A 20,130-nucleotide genomic window follows, 5' to 3' on the forward strand; every position below is an offset into this window, starting at 1 on the left:
AATAAGAAATTAATAATCTTATCTGCCACTTCAAGAGTCACCTGAGTCTCCTCCAGAGCAATGGCTAATTGTCCAACAGGATCTGATGTGTGAAGTCTCGGGCCGGTCACTCTTAGGTCTGCTGGGCCATTGTGTGTTCAGGAGCCGACTCTTGGGAGCACAGGGCATTCCCTCTTCCAGTGACCAACCTTCTTACAGAAAACACATTGGTTTACACCCAGGACACAGTGGCCCAGGGCACAGTGGCTCAGAGGCCCAGAATGGGGCTTTCTGCCTGCTAGCTTCCTCTGGCAGGGCTTGGGGGATAAGGGGCTGGCTCTGAAGGGGTGGAGAGCTCAAGGCTGCAGCTAAAAGCTGGGCCTTTTGGGAGATTTGCTTTACTTTCTCTGCCTCCTCTGTCCTATCTTGGCCATTGAAAATTGTAAAAGTCATGTCTAAAAGCTGATTTATGGAAGTCCAAGGGCCTAAGTTTGCTTTTGTAGCTTCCTGCAGATATCAGGAGCAGACTGGGTTATGAAATGAACTCCTAGCAATGCCTGTCCCTCCTTGGAGTCAGGGTCAGTGTTAGTATATTTCCTCAAGGCCTCAATTAACTGCCCTTGGAACAAGGTTGGGTTTTCATCCTTTCCCTGAGTAATTTCCCTGACTTTATCATAATTAACAGGCTTTATCACAAATCTTCTCATTGCTTCAAGGAGGCAAATAATCATATGGTTTCTCCTCTCTAGGTTCTTACTTCCTTTTTTTGTTGTTTTTTTCCTCAAGACGGAGTCTTACTCTGTTGCCCAGGCTGGGGTGCAGTGGCAAGATCTTGGCTCACTGCAACCTCCACCTCCCAGATTCAGGTGAGTGTTCCTGGCTCAGCTTCCTAAGTAGCTGGGACCACAGGCACATGCCACCACATATGGCTAATTTTTGTGTTTTTAGTAGAGACAGGGTTTCACCACATTGCCCAGGCTGGTCTCAAACTCCTGACCTCAAGTGATCTGCCCACCTTGGCTGTCCAAACTTACTTCCTCTTAATAACTCCAATTTAGGTCCCAGTCAGGAACTGCTGTACCTCCTACTGGATAGATGTCATGCCCCTGGTTGCAGGCTGCCACTCCATCTGCATATGCTTTAACAGCTCCCATAATATGCTGCTTTTCTTCTTCTGTGAAGCAGGTAGACAGAAGTATATGCAAATCTTGCCAGGTTAAATCATATGTTGAAGGGGTGGCCTGCCCCTCCACACCTGTGGGTATTTCTAGTCGGGTGGGATGAGAGACTAAGAAAAGAAATAAGACACAGAGACAAAGTATAGAGAAACAACAGTGGGCCCAGGGGACCGGCGCTCAGCATACCAAGGACCTGCACCGGCACCGGTCTCTGAGTTCCCTCAGTTTTTTTTGATTATTATCTTCATTATTTCAGCAAAAAGGAATGTAGTAGGAGGGCAAGGTGATAATAAGGAGAAGGTCAGCAACAAACATGGGAGCAATAGAATCTATGTCATAGTTAAGTTCAAGGAATGGTACTATGCCTGGATGTGCACGTAGGCCAGATTTATGTTTCTCTCCACCCAAACATCTCAGCGGAGTAAAGAATAACAAGACAGCATTGCTGTAAACATGTCTTGACTCCCACCATAGGGCGGTTTTTCTCTGATCTCAGAATTGAACAAATGTACAATCAAGTTTTATACCAAGACATTCAGTTCCCAGGGGCAGGCAGGAGACAGTGGTCTTCCTCTATCCCAATGGCAAGAGGCTTTCCTCTTTTACTAATCCACCTCAGCACAGACCCTTTACGGGTGTCAGGCTTTCTCATCCCATGAGGCCATATTTCAGACTATCACATGGGGAGAAACCTTGGACAATACTTCGCTTTCAAGGGCAGAGGTCCCTGCGGCTTTCCGCAGTGCATTGTGCCTCTAGTTTATTGAGACTAGAGAATGGCGATGACCTTTACCAAGTATACTGCTTGTAAACATTTTGTTAACAAGGCATGTCCTGCACAGCCCTAGATCCCTTAAACCTTGATTTTATACAACACATGTTTTTGTGAGCTCCAGGTTGGGTCAAAGAGGATGGGGCAAAGTGGCTGGGGCAAAGCTACAAATTAACAACATCTCAGCAAAGCAATTGTTTAAAGTACAGGTCTTTTTCAAAATGGAGTCTCTTATGTCTTCCCTTTCTACATAAACACAGTAACAGTCTGATCTCTCTTTTCCCTACAATATGTCAATGTTAGTCTCTCAAACTCATCTATGAATTTTCCTAGACCCTCTAAAAACCAGCTGAATTTTCCCTGGCATAAGGCTGTCAGGCACAGAAAAGGGTACATGTACCCATAAAGTGCCCCTGTCACCATCTGCCACCTCCTGAAGAGAGCAAAGAGTCAACTTTGACGGCTGGTAAGAGGCCCCACTGAGAGTGGTGCTGGTGGGGCTAGGCTCTTTGGGGAACGAATGTAAGACAGGGCTTGAAGGGTAAGGAGGAGGTGATGGCGGACATCGGACATCCCCAAATAGCTAGGAGAGGTTAATAATACTTTGGACACTTCTGGGGAACTAGGAGACTGACTTTGTTCCTCCGGAGCACTTGAACTTACAGTGGGGAGTCCGGGACCAGCTGGGGGAAGCCTGGGATTAGGAGGCACTTGCATAAGTGGTCATGAATTATGCCTAGTCCCTCATTTTTCTTTCCTTCTATCAAGCATATACAAGCGTATTTTAAATCCTTATCCTGACTAACCACTAGGAAGGCCTGCACATAGAGTATTTCTCCGCACTTAGTTTCCCTTCTACAAAACAAATCAAGCCGAAGTATAGTGTTAGGGGCCGCTGTAACACCTGAGGTCCACCTCTCTGGTCCTCTCAAAGGATATTGGGGCCAGTGTTATATTTAAAAAAAAAATTTCTCAGCCAGGCGCCGTGGCTCAAGCCTGTAATCCCAGCACTTTGGGAGGCCGAGGCTGGCGGATCATGAGGTCAGCTGATCGAGACCATCCTGGCTAACACAGTGAAACCCTGTCTCTACTAAAAATACAAAAAAAAATTAGCTGGGCATGGTGGCGGGCGCCTGCGGTCCCAGCTACTCGGGAGGCTGAGGCAGGAGAATGGCGAGAACCCGGGAAGCGGAGCTTTCAGTGAGCCGAGATCCAGCCACTGCACTCCAGCCTGGGTGACAGAGCGAGACTCCGTCTCGGAAAAAAAAAAAAAAAAAAAAAAAAAAAAAAATTTATCTTAAGCCCATCCAGTTTAAACCTTCCCTTCCCTAATAGGTTACAATGCACCCTAGCAGTGAGCTCTTCAGGATAGATACCGCGTTCTCCACCAGGACTGAAGGTGCTGAATACCACTCCTTGTCCGCAAGATTGTACTGCCTCCAGCCGAGCTACACTAAAAGGGACAAGATAATTCTTAGTGCCAATTTGGCCAAGCGAGGAAGTCCTGGAGCCAGTAGGGTCCCCTTGTTCATATCAGATAATAAGAACAGGTAAGCAGACCCATGGTCGCCTGAGGCAATGCCACAAGGAACTCAGCAAAAAAAAGATGTTGAACCAAACAAGGGAAGTGGGCAAGCTGTAACTTGGGATCCCCTGACAAAACTATTTCAGGGCAAAAATGACATTCTGGGTCTAGAAAGCAGGGCCCAGCTGTCCGTGACCAGCCAATGAAAGATGATCTTCTGATTCATAGACAAGAGAAAACTGTTAAGAAAAAGTCTCCTGTCCTCCATTCTGGGGCTAATTTTTTGCAGGGACAGACATAAAAGAGGCTTTTTCTTAAAGGGCATTTCTAATCTTGTCACATATGGCTGTTCAATACCACACTTTAACTTGTAACTGCAGTAATGGAGAAGTTATTGCCCATCTCTTCCAATAATTAAGGTACAAAAAGACTAGATCCTGAGTGACTTCTTGTTTCCAGTGTCCCTCAGACAAGTGGCGAATTAAGTCAGAGGAGAGGCAAGGAAAGTAAAAGCTAAACTGTCTGGTGGCCGGGCATGGTGGCTTACGCCTGTAATCCCAACACTTTGGGAGGCCGAGGTGGGCAGACAACTTGAGATCAGGAGTTCGAGACCAGCCTGGCCAACATGGTGAAACACTGTCTTTACTAAAAATACAAAAATTAGACTGGGTGCAGTGGCTCATGTCTGTAATCCCAGCACTTTGGGAGGCCGAGGTGGGCAGATCACAAGGTCAAGAGATCGAGACCATCCTGGCCAACATGGTGAAACCCTGTATCTATTAAAAACACAAAAATTAGCTGGGTGTGGTGGTGCTTGCCTGTAGTCCCAACTACTTGGAAGGCTGAGGCAGGAGAATCGCTTGAATCCGGAAGGCAGAGGTTGCAGTGAGCCAAGATTGTGCCACTACATTCCTTCTAGCCTGGTGACAGAGCGAGACTCCAGCTCAAAAAAAAAAAAAAAAAAAAAAAAATTAGCTGGGCGTGGTGGTGTGTGCCTGTAATCCTAGCTACTCAGGAGGCTGAGGCAGGAGAATTGCTTGAACGCAGGAAGCAGAGGTTGCAGTGAGCCAAAATCACACCATTGCACCCCAGCCGAGAAAGAAAAAGAAAATGGTAAACTGTTTGGGCCATCCTTCCCGTGGCAGCCTCAGGGCTTCTGTGAAACAAAGGCAGCAAGCTGACAGGAGACAAGAAGCAGTACGCTCAGGCCAGCAACAGAGAGCACAAGGTGGATTACTCCCAAGGAGATAATGGCAAACATCTCATAGGGCCAAATCCATTTTCCAAATAAACCCTGGGGCTTCTAACTCCTTGGGCCCTGGGCCTCAAACTCAAGTAGCAGTGGACAAGCCTCCTTGTCCCCTGGAATAGCTTAATAACTCTAAAATGAGCCCCACTTACCCAAAGTCGGCCAATTGATGCTGCACAGACTGTTTTCCTTCTGAGTAGGAGTCTCTTCTTATTGTCCATCCCCATAAAAGGACACCAGAAGGATGTTGCAGGAAAAGAGGGTCACGACCCAGACACCAAGAGTGGGTTCTTGGATTCTCACAGGAAAGGATTTGAGGCAAATGAAAGAAGTACATTTGCCGGGTGCGGAGGCTTTCACCTGTAATCCCAGCACTTCGGAAGGCCGAGGCGGGTGGATCACGAGGTCAGGAGATAGAGACTATCCTGGCTAACACGATGAAACCCCCACAAAAAGTTTGCTGGGTGTGGTGGCACGTGCCTGTAGTCCCAGCTACTCGGGAGACTGAGACAGGAGAATTGCTTGAACCTGGGAGATGGAGGTTGCAGTAAGCCAAGATCATGCCACTGCACTCCAGCCTGGGCAACAGAGAGAGCATCTCAAAAAAAAAAAAAAAAAAAGTAGCACATTTGTTGGAAACTACTCTGTTACAGACTAGGGCATCTGCAGCAGAAGGAGGAACGCTCCCTCTTTTGTTAGTGTCTCTACTTATAAGAAACCCGAGGCAGGCAGATTCCTTGAGGTCAGGAGTTTGGAACAAGCCTGGCCAACATGGCAAAACCGCGTCTCTTCTAAAAATATTAAATTAGCCAGGCGTGGTGGTGCGCGTCTTTAATCCCAGCTACTGGGAGGTTGAGGTGGGAGAATCATTTGAACCCAGGAGGCGGAGGTTGCAGTGAGCCAAGACAGCACCACTGCACTCCAGCCTGGGCAACAGAGCAACAGAGTGAGACTGTGTCTCCAAAAAAAAGAAGAAAGAAAGAAACTATAAGGAAACTATAAGGAGCTAAATTAAACTTGAAATGGGCAGATGTGCCCACTAAAGGTAGCTGCTGTCAGTGTTATCGAAGACCATCTATCTTTTCACCTCAACTTGCTCATTAACATTATCTTTAAGTAAAAAGGGCTGCACTCTCAGGACATCTGAGCACTCTGCAGGCTTGGTGGGAGAAGTTTTGTCTGGCCATAAATATTCTGTAATTATAAGTGGTGGTCAGCTTGGGATGTGGCTATTTTCAGACCATAAGTATTAACCTTACAGGTGTCTTGTGAGTGCCTCGCTATTCACTTTAAGATGGAGTCACTCTGGTCATGTCTTATTAAACCAGAGGCTTGGTAAGCAGAGCTTCCTCTAACGTAATCACTTCTCGAAGGCCCCACCACCAGACACCCTCACATTGGGAATTAGATTTCCACATATGAATTTGAGGGGGGATACAAACATTCAGACCATAGCACAGTCCAAGCCTCTCAGCCACCCTGCTCTGTTCCTCTCCTTCTCTGGCTTTAACACCTTTGTTTATCTTCTGCTGGGCCCTGACCCTGTTTGATGCTCCTGCTTGCGACTTCTCACCCGCCCCCTGACTAAGGCTATTAGGAGTATAGAGCACTCTACCGTAATTCCTCTTTCACACTCAGTAGCCCCAGTGGGGTCCAGAACAAGGGTTCTCATTTATTAATGTGCATAAGAATCGGATGGGGAGTGTGTTAAACATGTAAATTCCAGGAGTACATCCTTCCCTCAGGTCCAGGGGTACAGCCAGCACCTGTAGCAGTGGAACTTTTTGTGAAGATGGGAATGTTCTATTCTGTGTTGTCCTAAAGAGGAGCTACTAGCCACACGTGGCGATTGAGCACTTGAAATGTGGCTAATGTGACTGAGAAACTGAATTATTCATTTTATTGCATTTTGATTAAATTTAAATAGCCACATGTGGCTGGTGACTGTCATATTGAACAGTGCGGATCTATAGGTTTAGCAAGCATCACAGCTGACTCTAATGAACAATAGTGTTTAAGGATCTAACAAGCCGTCCAGGTGATCCTTATGCTCACTTACTGGCAAGTAGTAGTAGGTAATCAACAGATGTTTGCTGAGTGGGTAAATGAGTGGAGGAACTAATAAATGAATGAACCAGACTATAATTTCCTTGTGATTTAAGGCTGTCTCTCCTGAAAAAGAAAATGTGGGGGACTGTTCCAGATTAAAGAGGCTAAAAAGACTTGGCAATCAAATGGAACAAATTGACATTAAAAGGATCCTTGTTCAAAAATGAGAGGTCTTAAAGCCAGACATAGAAAGACACATATTGCATGTTCTCGCTCATATGTGAGAACTAAAAAAGTTGATCACATGGAGGTAGAGAGTGAATGATAGTTACCAGAGGCTGGGAAGGGTGTAGGGGATAGTAGGAGAGGGAAGAAGAGAGGTTGGTGAATGGATATGAACAGACAGAGAAAACAAGTTTTAGTGTTTGATAGCAGAGTAGGGTGACTATAGCTAGCAACAATGTATTGTATATTTCAAAATAGCTAGAAGAGAGGCCTTCAAATGTTCCCAACACATAGAAATGATAAATACTTGAGATGATGACCTAAATATCCTGACTTGATGATTACAGATTCTATATGCATATAAGAAAATATCACATGTACACCATAAATATGCACAAATACTATGTATCAATTAAAAAATTTTGGGCTGGGCATGGTGGCTCACACCTGTAATCCCAGCACTTTGGGAGGCTGAGGCGGGCGGATCACGAGATCAAGAGATCGAGACCATCCTGGACAACATGGTGAAACCCCGTCTCTACTAAAAATACAAAAAATTAGCTGGGCATGGTGGTGGGCACCTGTAATCCTAGCTACTCGGGAGGCTGAGGCAGGAGAATCGCTTGAACCTGGGAGGCGGAGGTTGCAGTGAGCCGAGATTGCGCCATTGCACTCCAGCCTGGGCAACAGTGTGAGACTCTGTCTCAAAAAACAACAACAAAAATTTTTTAAAAATACAGTTAGAAGAAATAAGTTCTAGTATTTGATAATACAGTAGAAAAATTATAATTAACAATAATTTATTGTATATCTCAAAATAACTGAAAGAGGCCAGGCATAGTGGCTCACACTTGTAATCCCAGCACTTTTGGAGGCCGAGGCAGGCGGATCACTTGAGGTCAGGAGTTCAAGACTAGACTGACCAACATGGTGGAACCCTGTCTCTACTAAAAACACAAAAATTAGCCAGGCGTGGTAGCACCTGATTGTAATCCCAGCTACTTGGGAAGCTGAGGCAGAAGAATCACTTGAACCCAGGAGGTGGAGGTTTCAGTGAGCTGCGATGTGCCACTGCACTCCAGGCTGGGCAACAGAGCAAGGCTCTGTCAAAAAAAAGCTAAAAGAGAAGAATTATAATGTTCCCAACATAAAGAAAAGTGTTTGAGGTGATGGATATCCCAATTACCCTGATTCGATCATTCCACATTGTATACGGGCATCAAAATATTGCATATACCCCCAAAATATGTACAACTATTATATATCAATAAAAATGTTTAATAAATAAAAATATTAAAAATTTAAAAATAACTATACTAGACATTTTGGAGACAACTGCAGAAACGTGACTATAGGCATTTTACATGATATTAGAAAAGTATTTTTAGTTTTCTTAGGTGAGATAATATTATTATAAGTCTTTATTCTCAGGAAGTACAAGCTGAAGTACTTAGGGATAAAGCGTCTTATATCAGCAGCTTATTTTCTTTCTTTCTTGTTTTTTTTTTTTTTTGAGATGGAGTTTTGCTCTGTCACCCAGGCTGGAGTGCAGTGGCGCGATCTCAATTCACTGCCACCTCTGCTTCCTGGGTTCAAACAATTCTCCTGCCTCAGCCTCCCGAGTAGCTGGGATTACAGGCACATGCCACAGTGCCCAGTTAATTTTTTTCTTTTTTTGGAGTTTTAGTAGAGACGGGTTTCACCATGTTGACTAGGCTGGACTTGAACTCCTGATGTCAGGTGATCCACCCACTTTGGCCTCCCAAAGTGTTGGGGTTACAGGCTTGAGCCACCGCTCCCGGCTGGCAACTTATTTTCAAGTGGCTCAGCCAAAACTCTGTGTGTGTCTGTGTGTGTGTGTGTGTGTGTGTGTGTATGTGTGTGTGTGTGGTTGGGGGGCGGGGAGAGATTGAGAGAGAGACAGAGAGGAGAGAAAGAAAGGACACAAAAATGGTAAAATGTTAGCAATTGTTGAATCTAGATAAAGTATATTTTGGTGTTCGTTGTATGTATTCCTTCACCTTTTCTGGATATTTGAAATGTCTTTTTTTTTTTTTTTAAGTTGGGGGAAATTTTACCCACAATGAATTGGCAAATTCTAAAGTAAAGTAAAATGGTTTTTTGTTTGTTTGTTTGTTTTTGAGACAGGGTCTTACTCTCTCACTCAGGCTGGAGTGCAATGGTGCCATTACAGCTCACTGCAGCCTCGACCTCTCAGGCTCAAGCGATCCTCCCATGTCAGCGTCACTCTCAAGTAGCTGGGACCATAGGTGTGCACCACCATGCCCCACTAATTTTTTAACTGTTTTTTTATTTTTTTTTAGTAGAGACAGGGTATCGCTATGTTTCTCAGACTGGTCTTGAACTCCTGGGCTCAAGCAATCAACCCACCTCAGCCTCACAAAGTGCTGAGATTACAGGTGTGAGCCATTGCGCCTGGCCAAATTTTAAACTTATGGATCTTCTGACATTTGGATGCTAACCTCCCCACTCCATCACAGACTAACACAGTGCTGAAATTATGTTACAAATTCTCTAGACCAGATATTGCAAACTGGCAACCTACAGATCCTATCTGGCCAGCATTCATGTTTTTCCTTGGCTCAAATAGAGTGTTGTTTTAAATTAAGTTAGTTGTTAACATTTAAAATTCAGAGTATTTTTATTTCGATATATTATGTAGTAAAATATTTTGCATTGTGATGAAATATAAAATACTACTTTATAATAGCAAACATGTATAGATCACTTCCTGTGAAACAAGCAATGTTCTAAGAGTTTCATGTATATTTAGCTCATTTACTCCTTACAGCAGCACTATGGGATAGGTACTATTATTATCCTCTCTCTACAGATGGGGAAACTGATGAGCAAAGAAGTGAAGTAACTTTCCCAAAGTCTCACAGCCACTGACTTGTAGCACCAGGGTGGAAACCCGTGCGATCTGCCTTCTAAACACTAAACCATATCACCACTCACAGAAGTCCGCATCCCCACTGTCTCTGGAAAAACCAGGTCTGGCAACACATTCCCACATGGCGTCAATTAACCAGGGCTGAGAAATTTCATTTCCCTGAAGACAGGGCATTTTCTCTTTCACTTGCCAGAGTCTCTGTTCAGTCAACTTCTGGGACCTTTGGGGTTTTGACCCCTGCTCTAGCACAGCTGAATATACCAGGGGAAATGGCATGTTACAGATGTTTCACAGACACCTACACACTGCCCCAGACAAAGTTAGATGTCAGGCTCACCTCTAAGTGGACAGGAAGCCCCAGTGGAAGAGAAGATTAGAAGGTAACCTAGGCCAGATTGTGGGTAGAAGAGTGTTTAGAATGCCAGGATAATTGTCAGCAGACAATGGAGAAAGTTATAGGAAGCAGAAGTTACACATCCCATGATTGGTAATATGCCCTATCAGAGGGCAGTGGGGGTCAGTGAAAACAACATGGGCCAGCATGGCCTGGATTACAAAGCTGATTCCATCACTTAGCAGCTGTGTGACCTTGGACAAGTTACTTACCTTCAAGCTTCTGTTTCCTTGACTCAAAAATGGGGATAAAGACACCTCCAGGATGGTGGAAGGAATTAAATGAGACAGTGTGTGAAGTCTCTTTAGCCCCTATTAATATAGGTAACCTAACTGCTTTTCTTACTAATTATTTATATTCATATTTTCCCCTAGAGCTAAGAAGCAAGAAGAAATTGGGGCACCATGGTAAGCACCAGGAGCTTATTGAAGCTTCACCATTGAGAGGTCCAGGTCTTCCTTCATTTATCCTGTAGCCCAAGCTAGCAGACTTGCTCTTATGGTTTGATGATATTTATCAACTTTTTTCCAAACCAGAGATGCTGAACAGAACTTGGAAGAAATTGACACAGAGTAAGGGGAAAACAGTTGAGAAGGATTTTTGAGCAAAGAGTTTAAGTGAAAATTTAAATAAAATAGTCAAAAAGCCAGCAATAATCTAAATGGCTAGCAATTCCTTCATTCAGCGAGCATTGAATACCCACAAAGGTCCAGGTCCCATGCTAGATGCTAGGGACATAAATGCGAGCAAAACCAGACATGGCTGCTGTCCTCCCAGCCCGCCCTCTGGTGGTAGTTGATTAAATGATGGCACACCCGTATTCCGGAATGTTACACTGCCATTATGAAGAAAGTCTGTAAAGAATAACTAATAAAACAATCTAGTTTCATGCTCTAATAGCAAGGTAAAAAGCAGGATGAAAAGTTGTATTCATAGTATTATCCATATGATATAAATAACCTGTAATCCACAACTCAAAAATAACAATTGTCAACAGTGTAGTCCATTATATTCAATTCTTTTTTTCCTATTCTAAACACATCTACTACATATATACAATAAACTATTGGAAAATTCTAAAAAGTACTTATAGTTGTTATTTCTGGATTGTGGGATTGTGATATTCCATATATTTCAAGGTTTCTACAAAAAGCAGGTATAAACAGGAAATATGTCAATTAAAACAGTCATAGACATGCATAGAGCTTCTCCTCAGTATTCATTTGTTTTCTTTCCCCTGTCCTTGGTGTGTCCAGGGGAAAGCCCGCAGGCCCCCGCCAGGGCACCACAGGCATTGCGAGGGATGCTTCAACCGCCACTGCCACATTCCTGTGGAACCCAACACCTCCTGCCTGGTAATAAGCTGCCACCTGCTCTGTGGTGCCACCTTCCATATGTGCAAAGAGGCAGAGCACCAGCTCCTCTGCCCTTTAGAGCAGGTTCCATGCCTCAACTCTGAATATGGCTGCCCTCTGTCCATGTCCCGCCACAAACTGGCCAAGCACCTGCAGGTGTGCCCCGCCAGCGTGGTCTGCTGCTCCATGGAGTGGAACCGCTGGCCAAATGTGGACTCTGAAACCACCCTTCATGAGAATATCATGAAAGAGACCCCCAGTGAGGAGTGTTTGGACACAGCCCTGGCCCTGCAGGACCAGAAGGTCCTCTTCAGATCCTTGAAAATGGTGGAACTTTTCCCAGAAACTAGAGAGGCTACTGAGGAGGAACCAACTGTGAATGGTGAAAACAGTGTGGAGGAAATGGGAGGAGCAGTGGGTGGAGTGGATATCAGTTTGGTACCACATGGTCTGTCAGCAACTAATGGGGAGATGGCAGAGCTAAGTCAAGAAGAACGGGAGGTGCTAGCCAAAACCAAAGAAGGGATGGACCTGGTCAAGTTTGGCCAGTGGGAAAATATTTTCAGCAAAGAGCACGCAGCCTCTGCTTTAACAAATTCATCAGCGAGCTGTGAGAGCAAGAACAAGAATGACCCAGAGAAAGAACAGATTTCCAGTGGCAACAACATGGTGGAAGGAGAGGGCGCTCCCCAAAAGAAAGAACCACAGGAAAATCAGAAGCAGCAGGACGTTCGTACAGCCATGGAAACCACAGGGCTTGCCCCTTGGCAGGATGGTGTTCTGGAAAGACTGAAAACAGCTGTGGATGCAAAGGACTATAACATGTATCTAGTGCACAATGGGCGGATGCTGATTCACTTTGGTCAGATGCCTGCTTGTACACCCAAGGAGAGAGACTTTGTTTATGGCAAGCTTGAGGCTCAGGAAGTTAAGACTGTTTACACCTTCAAAGTTCCTGTGAGCTACTGTGGAAAGCGAGCTCGACTTGGAGATGCCATGTTGAGTTGTAAGCCAAGTGAACACAAGGCAGTGGATACTTCAGATTTGGGGATCACTGTGGAGGACCTGCCCAAATCAGATCTCATCAAGACCACCCTCCAGTGTGCTTTGGAAAGAGAACTCAAAGGCCACGTCATCTCTGAATCCAGAAGCATTGATGGACTGTTCATGGATTTTGCCACACAAACATACAACTTTGAGCCAGAACAGTTTTCCTCTGGGACAGTGCTGGCTGACCTAACCACTGCCACCCCAGGGGGACTCCACGTGGAGCTCCACAGCGAGTGTGTGACCAGGAGACACAACAAAAGCAGCTCTGCCTTCACTTTCACTTGCAACAAATTCTTCAGGAGGGATGAGTTTCCCCTGCACTTCAAGAATGTCCACACAGACATTCAGTCATGTCTCAATGGCTGGTTCCAGCATCGATGCCCCCTCGCCTACTTGGGATGTACATTTGTTCAAAACCATTTCCGTCCCCCAGGGCAAAAGGCAAAAGTAATCTATAGCCAGGAGCTCAAGACCTTTGCCATTAAGCCGGAGGTTGCTCCAGAGCTGAGCGAGGGAAGGAAGAACAACCATCTTTTGGGTCATGGAGGAAAAAGCCAGAATTCTTTAACCAGCCTGCCCCTGGAGATTTTGAAGTACATTGCTGGGTTCTTGGACAGCGTCAGCCTGGCCCAGCTTTCCCAGGTGTCTGTGTTGATGAGGAATATCTGTGCCACTTTGTTACAAGAGAGAGGAATGGTCCTTTTGCAATGGAAGAAAAAGAGATATTCCCATGGAGGCACCTCCTGGAGAGTCCACAGAGAGGTAAGTAAACACTCATTTATTGATTGACTCATTCAGCAATTTTTTGTTTCATTTTTTATAGACAGGTTCTCTCTCTGTTGCCCAGGCAGAAGTGCAGTGGTGCAATCATAGCTTACCACAGCCTTGAACTTCTGGGCTCAAGTGATCCTCTTGCCTCAGTCTTCCAAGTAGCTGGGACTACAGATGTGCATCACCACATCTGACTAATTTTTAAATTGAGGTGGAGTCTCACTGTGTTGTGTAGGCTGGTTTTGAACTCCTGACCTCAAGTGATCCTCCCATTTCGGCCTCCGAAAGTGCTGAAATTACAGGTGTGAGCCACTGCACCTGGCCTTAACAAATATTTTTAAAGGCCTTTTTTTTTTTTATTTGAGATGGAGTTTCGCTCTTATTGCCCAGGCTGGAGTGCAATGGCATGATCTTGGCTCACCGCAACCTCCACGTCCCAGGTTCAAGCGATTCTCCTGCCTCAGCCTCCCAAGTATCTGGGATTACAGGCATGCACTACCACACCCAGCTAATTTTGTATTTTTAGTAGAGACGGGGTTTCTCCATGTTGGTCAGGCTGGTCTTGAACTCCCAACCTCAGGTGATCCACCAGCCTCAGCCTCCCAAAGTGCTGGAATTATAGGCGTGAGCCACCGCGCCTGGCCTTAAAGAGCTTTTTATGTGCCAAGCAGGGTGCTAGGCACGGGAACAGTTGCTGAGAATAAGACTGACTCAAGGAGGTCAGTTTAGCAGAAAAGACAGACCTATAAACACATAAATAGCAATCCAGAGGGTAGTGCCTGTTCATCTGTGTATGTGTGCTGAATATCTTCTGTTTGCTCTCAAGACCCATTCTCCATCCTTCTCCACCCTGTCTGTCCCCCAGGAGGCTGACCTGGACAGATTGCCTCAGCTGGCTCCCTTACCCTCCAGCTTCCAGTGGGGCTAACGTAAATGGAGCGTGTCAGCAGGAGATGGCAGGAAGGGAAGAATGAGGTTGAAGTATCTATTCTCCTGGCTTCCACCCTGCATGGTTCCTCCCCTTTGTGACACTTTAAGCAGGTGCCATCCCTCCACTGAAGGTGGCTTTATCAGGTGGCTCTCTACACAAAATTACTCACTCCGGGATCCAACAACCTTCCTTCTTCTCCTTCAGGCCCAGGGCATAACTCTCTAGGTAGCTACTCACCCTGGATACTGCACTGTATCTCATGGCTTTCCTATACCCTGCTCTCGTGTCTGTAAATCATTCCTTTAAAAAAAAATCTCTTCAAATTACCCAGTCTGAGAGTGCTGCCTGTTCCCTGCTATGACTCTGATTGATAGAGGAGGCCAACAAATCTCCTCAGTCCCATATCAACTAATTTTTTAAAACAGTTTTTGCCTTTGATGAAGGTATTTTGAAATTCTAAATGAATTTGGCCCACTGATTTCCCCGGTTCAAGTGCTAATTTAAGTGTTCAAAAAACACTCTGCTCTATAAATCAAAGAACCTTTCCCTTCAGAAATACCTTGTTCCTTTTCCCCAATAGGTCATGTTTGTTTAACTGTATTATAATTTCTACCAGCTTGTACCATACTGAAGTGAGGCACCTAATTCATCATATCCCAGTGCCTGTAGCATCCTTTCTCATGGTAAACATGTTGGTAATGTGAACCATGAATTTGTGATGCCCATTTAGGTCAATAATTCTATAATCTCACTGTTGAATTTCTTCCTAATATGTGGTATTTGCAAATTGGCATTGGGGAGTTAGAGTTGTTTGCATCTATTTGTATTGATCATGTCTAAAACATTTTGTATGTTTTCCATTATTTATTCCTGAGCAGTCTTCCTCAAAAAGACTCTCTCTTGTATACATGCCTGCATTCAAGTGTTAAATAAACACTGATTGCCAACCAAGCACGTATTAGGAAGAAACATGAATGAAGACTAACACACTGCCTTCAGGGATAGTATTGTCTAAAAACGCCTAAAATCTGATGTAAATAATTTAATTTAGATACTAGAAATCCCATTATTTTTTGGCTCAAGTTTGTCCCCAATTCAATGATGGCTGACAACTCTCAGATATTGTTTGGGACAAGCTAATTTCCTTGCAGAAAGAAATAAAGAAAATTTAGTTGGGGCTAAAGGATACTCACATTAGAATAGATTTTTAAAGTAAAAAGGGAAACAGTTCTAAGATCTCAAAAAATCCACTTTTCCTACATAGCAACAAGGACAAGAAACTGTAGGTGAAGTAGTCAGATTGAAAGAGTATTAGGCTATGCCTACTCATATAACCAGACTTGAAAACGGTGACTTTGCCATCACATCCCAGGTGGAAAGATCAGAGGATATTTCAGAACTCATAGAATTCTCCTATGGGGTTCCCATTCTAGTGAGACTCTTATGAGTTACAATACTTTAATTTCAAGCAATAGAAAATCAACCTAAAGTGGCATAAACAATAAAGGGAATTTATTGGCCTATGTAACTAAAAAGTCTAAAGGTAATGGCTTCAGGTAAGGCTTGATCTAACAGCTCAAAAAATGCCCCCAAATGACATCTCTTCTTTCTATTTTTTACCTCTACTTCCTCAATAATGGCTACATTGTAACATAGTTCTCACTCGGTGGTCTCTGGTGATTGCTGATACCTCCTAGGACTTCAGCTTTGCAGTTCAAGTAGAGAAAGAAAAAGAGAATCTGCTTTTTGGTATCTCCAACAAAAGTTCTGGAATAAGAGTTGCACTGGTACTAATTGTCCTGATTTGAACTGTGCATCTACTTTAAAATTAATCACTTGCTGGTGGAGGAGCAAGGGAGAGTGTGTGTCAATATGCTGATTGGTGTTAGTGATTCTCACAACTACAGGGCTGCTTGGGAAGATTATTGGTTGGCAGGGGGAACTAGGAATTGGATGCTGGAGAAGGGGCTACCAAATGTCTGCAGGAGCCACTAAACACCCTGGAGTCTAAGAATATGAAGACCAGGAGGATATTTCCTTATAGTGCCCAAATAAAGCCAGCCAGAGGGTAATGCCCCTATATTCACCTTTGAACTTCTATCTTTCTCAACAGATCTGGCAGTTCAGCAGCCTTTTCTCCAAAATCAAGAGCTGGGAGTTTAATGAAGTCACCTCCATGTCTGAGCACCTGAAGTCCTGTCCTTTCAACATTGTAGAGCACAAAACTGACCCGATTCTTTTGACCAGCATGTGTCAGCCCCGTGAGCAGGCCCGAGAGAGCTTAGTCTCCACCTTTAGAGTCAGACCACGAGGAAGATACGTCTCCTAAAAATTCAGATGCCACTCGATGCATCCTTCTTGAATTTCTTCTCGGAGTTCCTGAAGTAGGACAGAGTGTGGTTTTGAGGACTCCCTTGTGTAAACTGCCTATTTGCTTATCGGGGTGTATTGGAACACGCAATGTCCTTCGAAACCTCAGCACAAGGCCTAAGAATTTCCTAAGCCATGTCTTGTACCATAGTGCCACATTGATGACTTGTTTCCTTTTTTCTTTTCTTTTCTTTTTTCTTTCTTTCTAAAATAGATTGGTCTGAGAAGAAAATAAGTAATTTGAGGCCATTTGGAAGACCGACCCAGTTTCTTAAGCGATGAGAGAGCACGAAATTCCATAACCAGTACAGGCCTGTGCTTTTACATGGGCTTTTTAGTTCACAAAGCATTTTCAAATTTATGGGACAGGAAATGCAAGATGGGACTAAGGTGCAGAGAGTTACTCCCCAGGGAACGCAGGGTGAAGGGAACAAAGCTGGAGGCTCTGGAGCTGGGTCTGTTTTGATGGTCAAGTCCAGGGCTCATTTTGGTTATTCTACTGCCTCTAGGCCAGGGTAGTCCTAACACAGCCTGACATAGGAGAGCCCCTGGCTGAGCATAGCAGCCTTGAAGACACCACAGGCCAAAACATGAGGGGCAGAAATGGGATCACAGAGTCTGTTGTTAGAATCTTGGCAACATATAGCAGGAAAGCCTTGATAGATGGGGAGTCCAAACGAGACACCATATTTATGGAGAACATTAGGACAAAAAGTCACCAACTTACTTTGTAATATTTTAATAATGATTTAAGGGTCAAGATTTTTTTCTTCTGAAAATTATGTTCTGAGTTTGGCAGAACATAGGCATGGCCCTGGGCCACCCTGTGCTATCTGAAATGACCTCAATACATAATGCCAACCTCAGCGTCATGCCAGAATGCATAGGGCAGCCCAGGGAGACCACACCTTTGGCAAAGTCCATACAAGGCCCACTGCAGTTCCTATGGCGCCAGTCACCAGCTCCTAGACACCACTTGGGTACCCCATTGGGGTCTTGGAGAGGAAGACATGCGAACATAATGGTTCCCTGAAATTGCTCCTACCCATCCATATTTCTGGTCATGTTTTCAGTCTGACAAAAATGGATGATACTGCTATTTTTGGTATCAAACAGTGAATATTCATAAGAACAAAAGTAAAAGAGAAAAAGACACAGTAGAAACTGGCATCCCCTAAAGCAGGGCTTCCTAGCCTTGGAACTATTGACATTTTTAAATGGATAATTCTTTTTTTTTTTTTTTCTAGGTGGGGAGGGGATGGAGTTTCACTCTTGTTGTCCAGGCTGGAGCGCAATGACATGATCTCGGCTCACCGCAACCTCTGCCTCCTGGGTTCAAGCAATTCTCCTGCCTCAGCCTCCCGAGTAGCTGGGATTACCTGCCTGGCTAATTTTGTATTTTTAGTAGTATTTTTAGTAGAGACGGGGTTTCTCCATGTTGTTCAGGCTGGTCTCAAACTCCTGACCTCAGGTGACTCGCCCGCCTTGGCCTTCCAAAGTGCTGAGATTACAGGTGTGAGCCACTGCGCCCTGCCTGAACTGGATAATTCTTTGTTGCAAGGGACTGTTCTGTGTACTACAGGATACTTGGCAGCATCCTTGGCCTATCCATTAAATGGCAGTAGCACCCCCACAGTGGCAACAATCAAAAATGTCACCAGACACTGCTAAATGTCGGGGAGCAAAATGGCTCCCCATTGAAAATCCCTGAAGGATGTCATACTAGTGACAATAAGTTAGGATATGCTTATTTTTTAGTACAGCAAAATCTTATCGCACATAGCTATCCACAATAGTTATGATTTAATGCAGCTCTTTATTTATGAAATAGGTTTTAGACATGTGGTGATTTTAAGCTGGGAACCAGAAGGAAATGATTTGTTTGGTATGGCTTCATGTCCTTCAGCCACACACAAGAATGTATCCTTTCAGCTCTCTTTGGTTATGCCTGAAGCCAGGAGCGTTGAGTTATTAGCCTTGTGTTTATATTCATCTCACTGTAATTGGTGTCATTTTCCCGGCAGTCCTAGCAGTCCTCAAGCAAGTGGGAAATAGGAAAAGAAAAGGACAGGCATTGAAGGGAAAGAGAGGATAAAGAATTTAGCCAACAAAAGAAACAATCTAGTCAATCTGGGTGCTTTTATTTCCTGGGTTCTCTCTAAACATGGCTCAGAGCTGGTGTAGATGAAGTAGGTGAAACCTCTGAAAAGAGTCGAGAAGGCAGTAGAGCAAGTCCCAGACCAGAAATATGCTCATCTTTTCATCGTAATATGCCACTCGGTACTATTTGGTAATGTCACTCTATTTTTCCTAATCCCATCCTTTGGTTTGTATTTCATATTTGTATATAAGGCACCCTTTTCTAAAAATATGACTAGGGTGTGACCTAAGGTTTTATTCCGTGAAGATGAGTAACTGGAAAGAAGCTAACACTGCAGTGGGAAGGAAGGAAGAGAGTTGTCCAGGTGGTAGTTCGACGTGTTTTGAATCTAGTCCTTCCTACATGGAGGATAAAAGCTCCTAAAGTCCACTCTGGGTTTGTGATTTTAATAGAAATAGAAAGGGAAACTATAGACCAATGGAGAAGAAAATCAGGGGCTATGGACGGATGGAGGAGAAATAAGGTGCTACATAGAGAAAGGCAGAGGGCAGAAGGCTTTCCCTTCCCAAACCGGGTGAGTTGGGGAAGCCTTGGTTCAGGAGAGTGGCACTGCCCACAACTGCTTTGTGGGTTGCACACTTCCAGCCGCACTCTCCCCCTCCAGTTGCTGCCTTCAGAGCCGTACTGAAGCACGAGCTTCAATAAGACAAGCACACTTCATAGTGAGAGGGCAGTGGCACCAAACCTTTCAGAGAGACTATGGATTAGACAGAAATGATTTGTGAGAGGAAGCTGGAGTGAACAGCATGAACAGCGAGTGTTACCTGACAGAGGCAAGACAGCTAGATGTGGCTTTAGATTTAGAAACAGCTAAGGGGAGCAAAGAGGGACTGTGTACACAGGGAGGGAAGATGTCTATGGGCAGAGCCCTTGGTGAGTATCATCACCAAGAAAGGCAGTCCAGAGTAGAGATCAGCCGAATATGGAGGCTGAGGTCTGTAGAACTGGGCCAGAGAGGACCTTGCTGCCTTAGTAGCATAAGAGTCTGGAAAAGAAGTTTCTATCTCACAACAAAGGAAGAAGTGAAAAGCAAGGTGGAATTTGAAGATGTGTCACGAAAATCACTATAAAAGTCTGGTTTATGTGTGATGTCAAATCAAATTGAAATGAAGAATGAGATTGAGTATATCTGTGGTGACTGACATCTGTATACTAGAAACATCAACGTCTCTAGAAGAGAAAATAAAAGCTGCTTTGCACTCTGAAA

The 20,130-nt window shown here is 44.4% G+C and overlaps 1 protein-coding gene across 1 annotated transcript in view; it reads left to right on the forward strand.

Annotated features, from left to right (window-relative positions):
* The window catches only part of FBXO40 (F-box protein 40), a 36,570-nt gene extending 16,440 nt beyond the window's left edge, over positions 1-20,130 (forward strand). The window contains exons 2-4 of the mRNA XM_054481069.1: positions 10,660-10,692; positions 11,542-13,452; positions 16,506-20,130. Of these exons, the coding sequence (XP_054337044.1) occupies positions 10,690-10,692; positions 11,542-13,452; positions 16,506-16,721 (2,130 nt within the window). The 5' untranslated portion in view covers positions 10,660-10,689 and the 3' untranslated portion in view covers positions 16,722-20,130. The remainder of the gene's footprint in view (positions 1-10,659; positions 10,693-11,541; positions 13,453-16,505) is intronic.

This window comes from Pongo pygmaeus, chromosome 2 (assembly GCF_028885625.2).
Source record: "Pongo pygmaeus isolate AG05252 chromosome 2, NHGRI_mPonPyg2-v2.0_pri, whole genome shotgun sequence".
Lineage (NCBI taxonomy): Eukaryota > Metazoa > Chordata > Mammalia > Primates > Hominidae > Pongo > Pongo pygmaeus.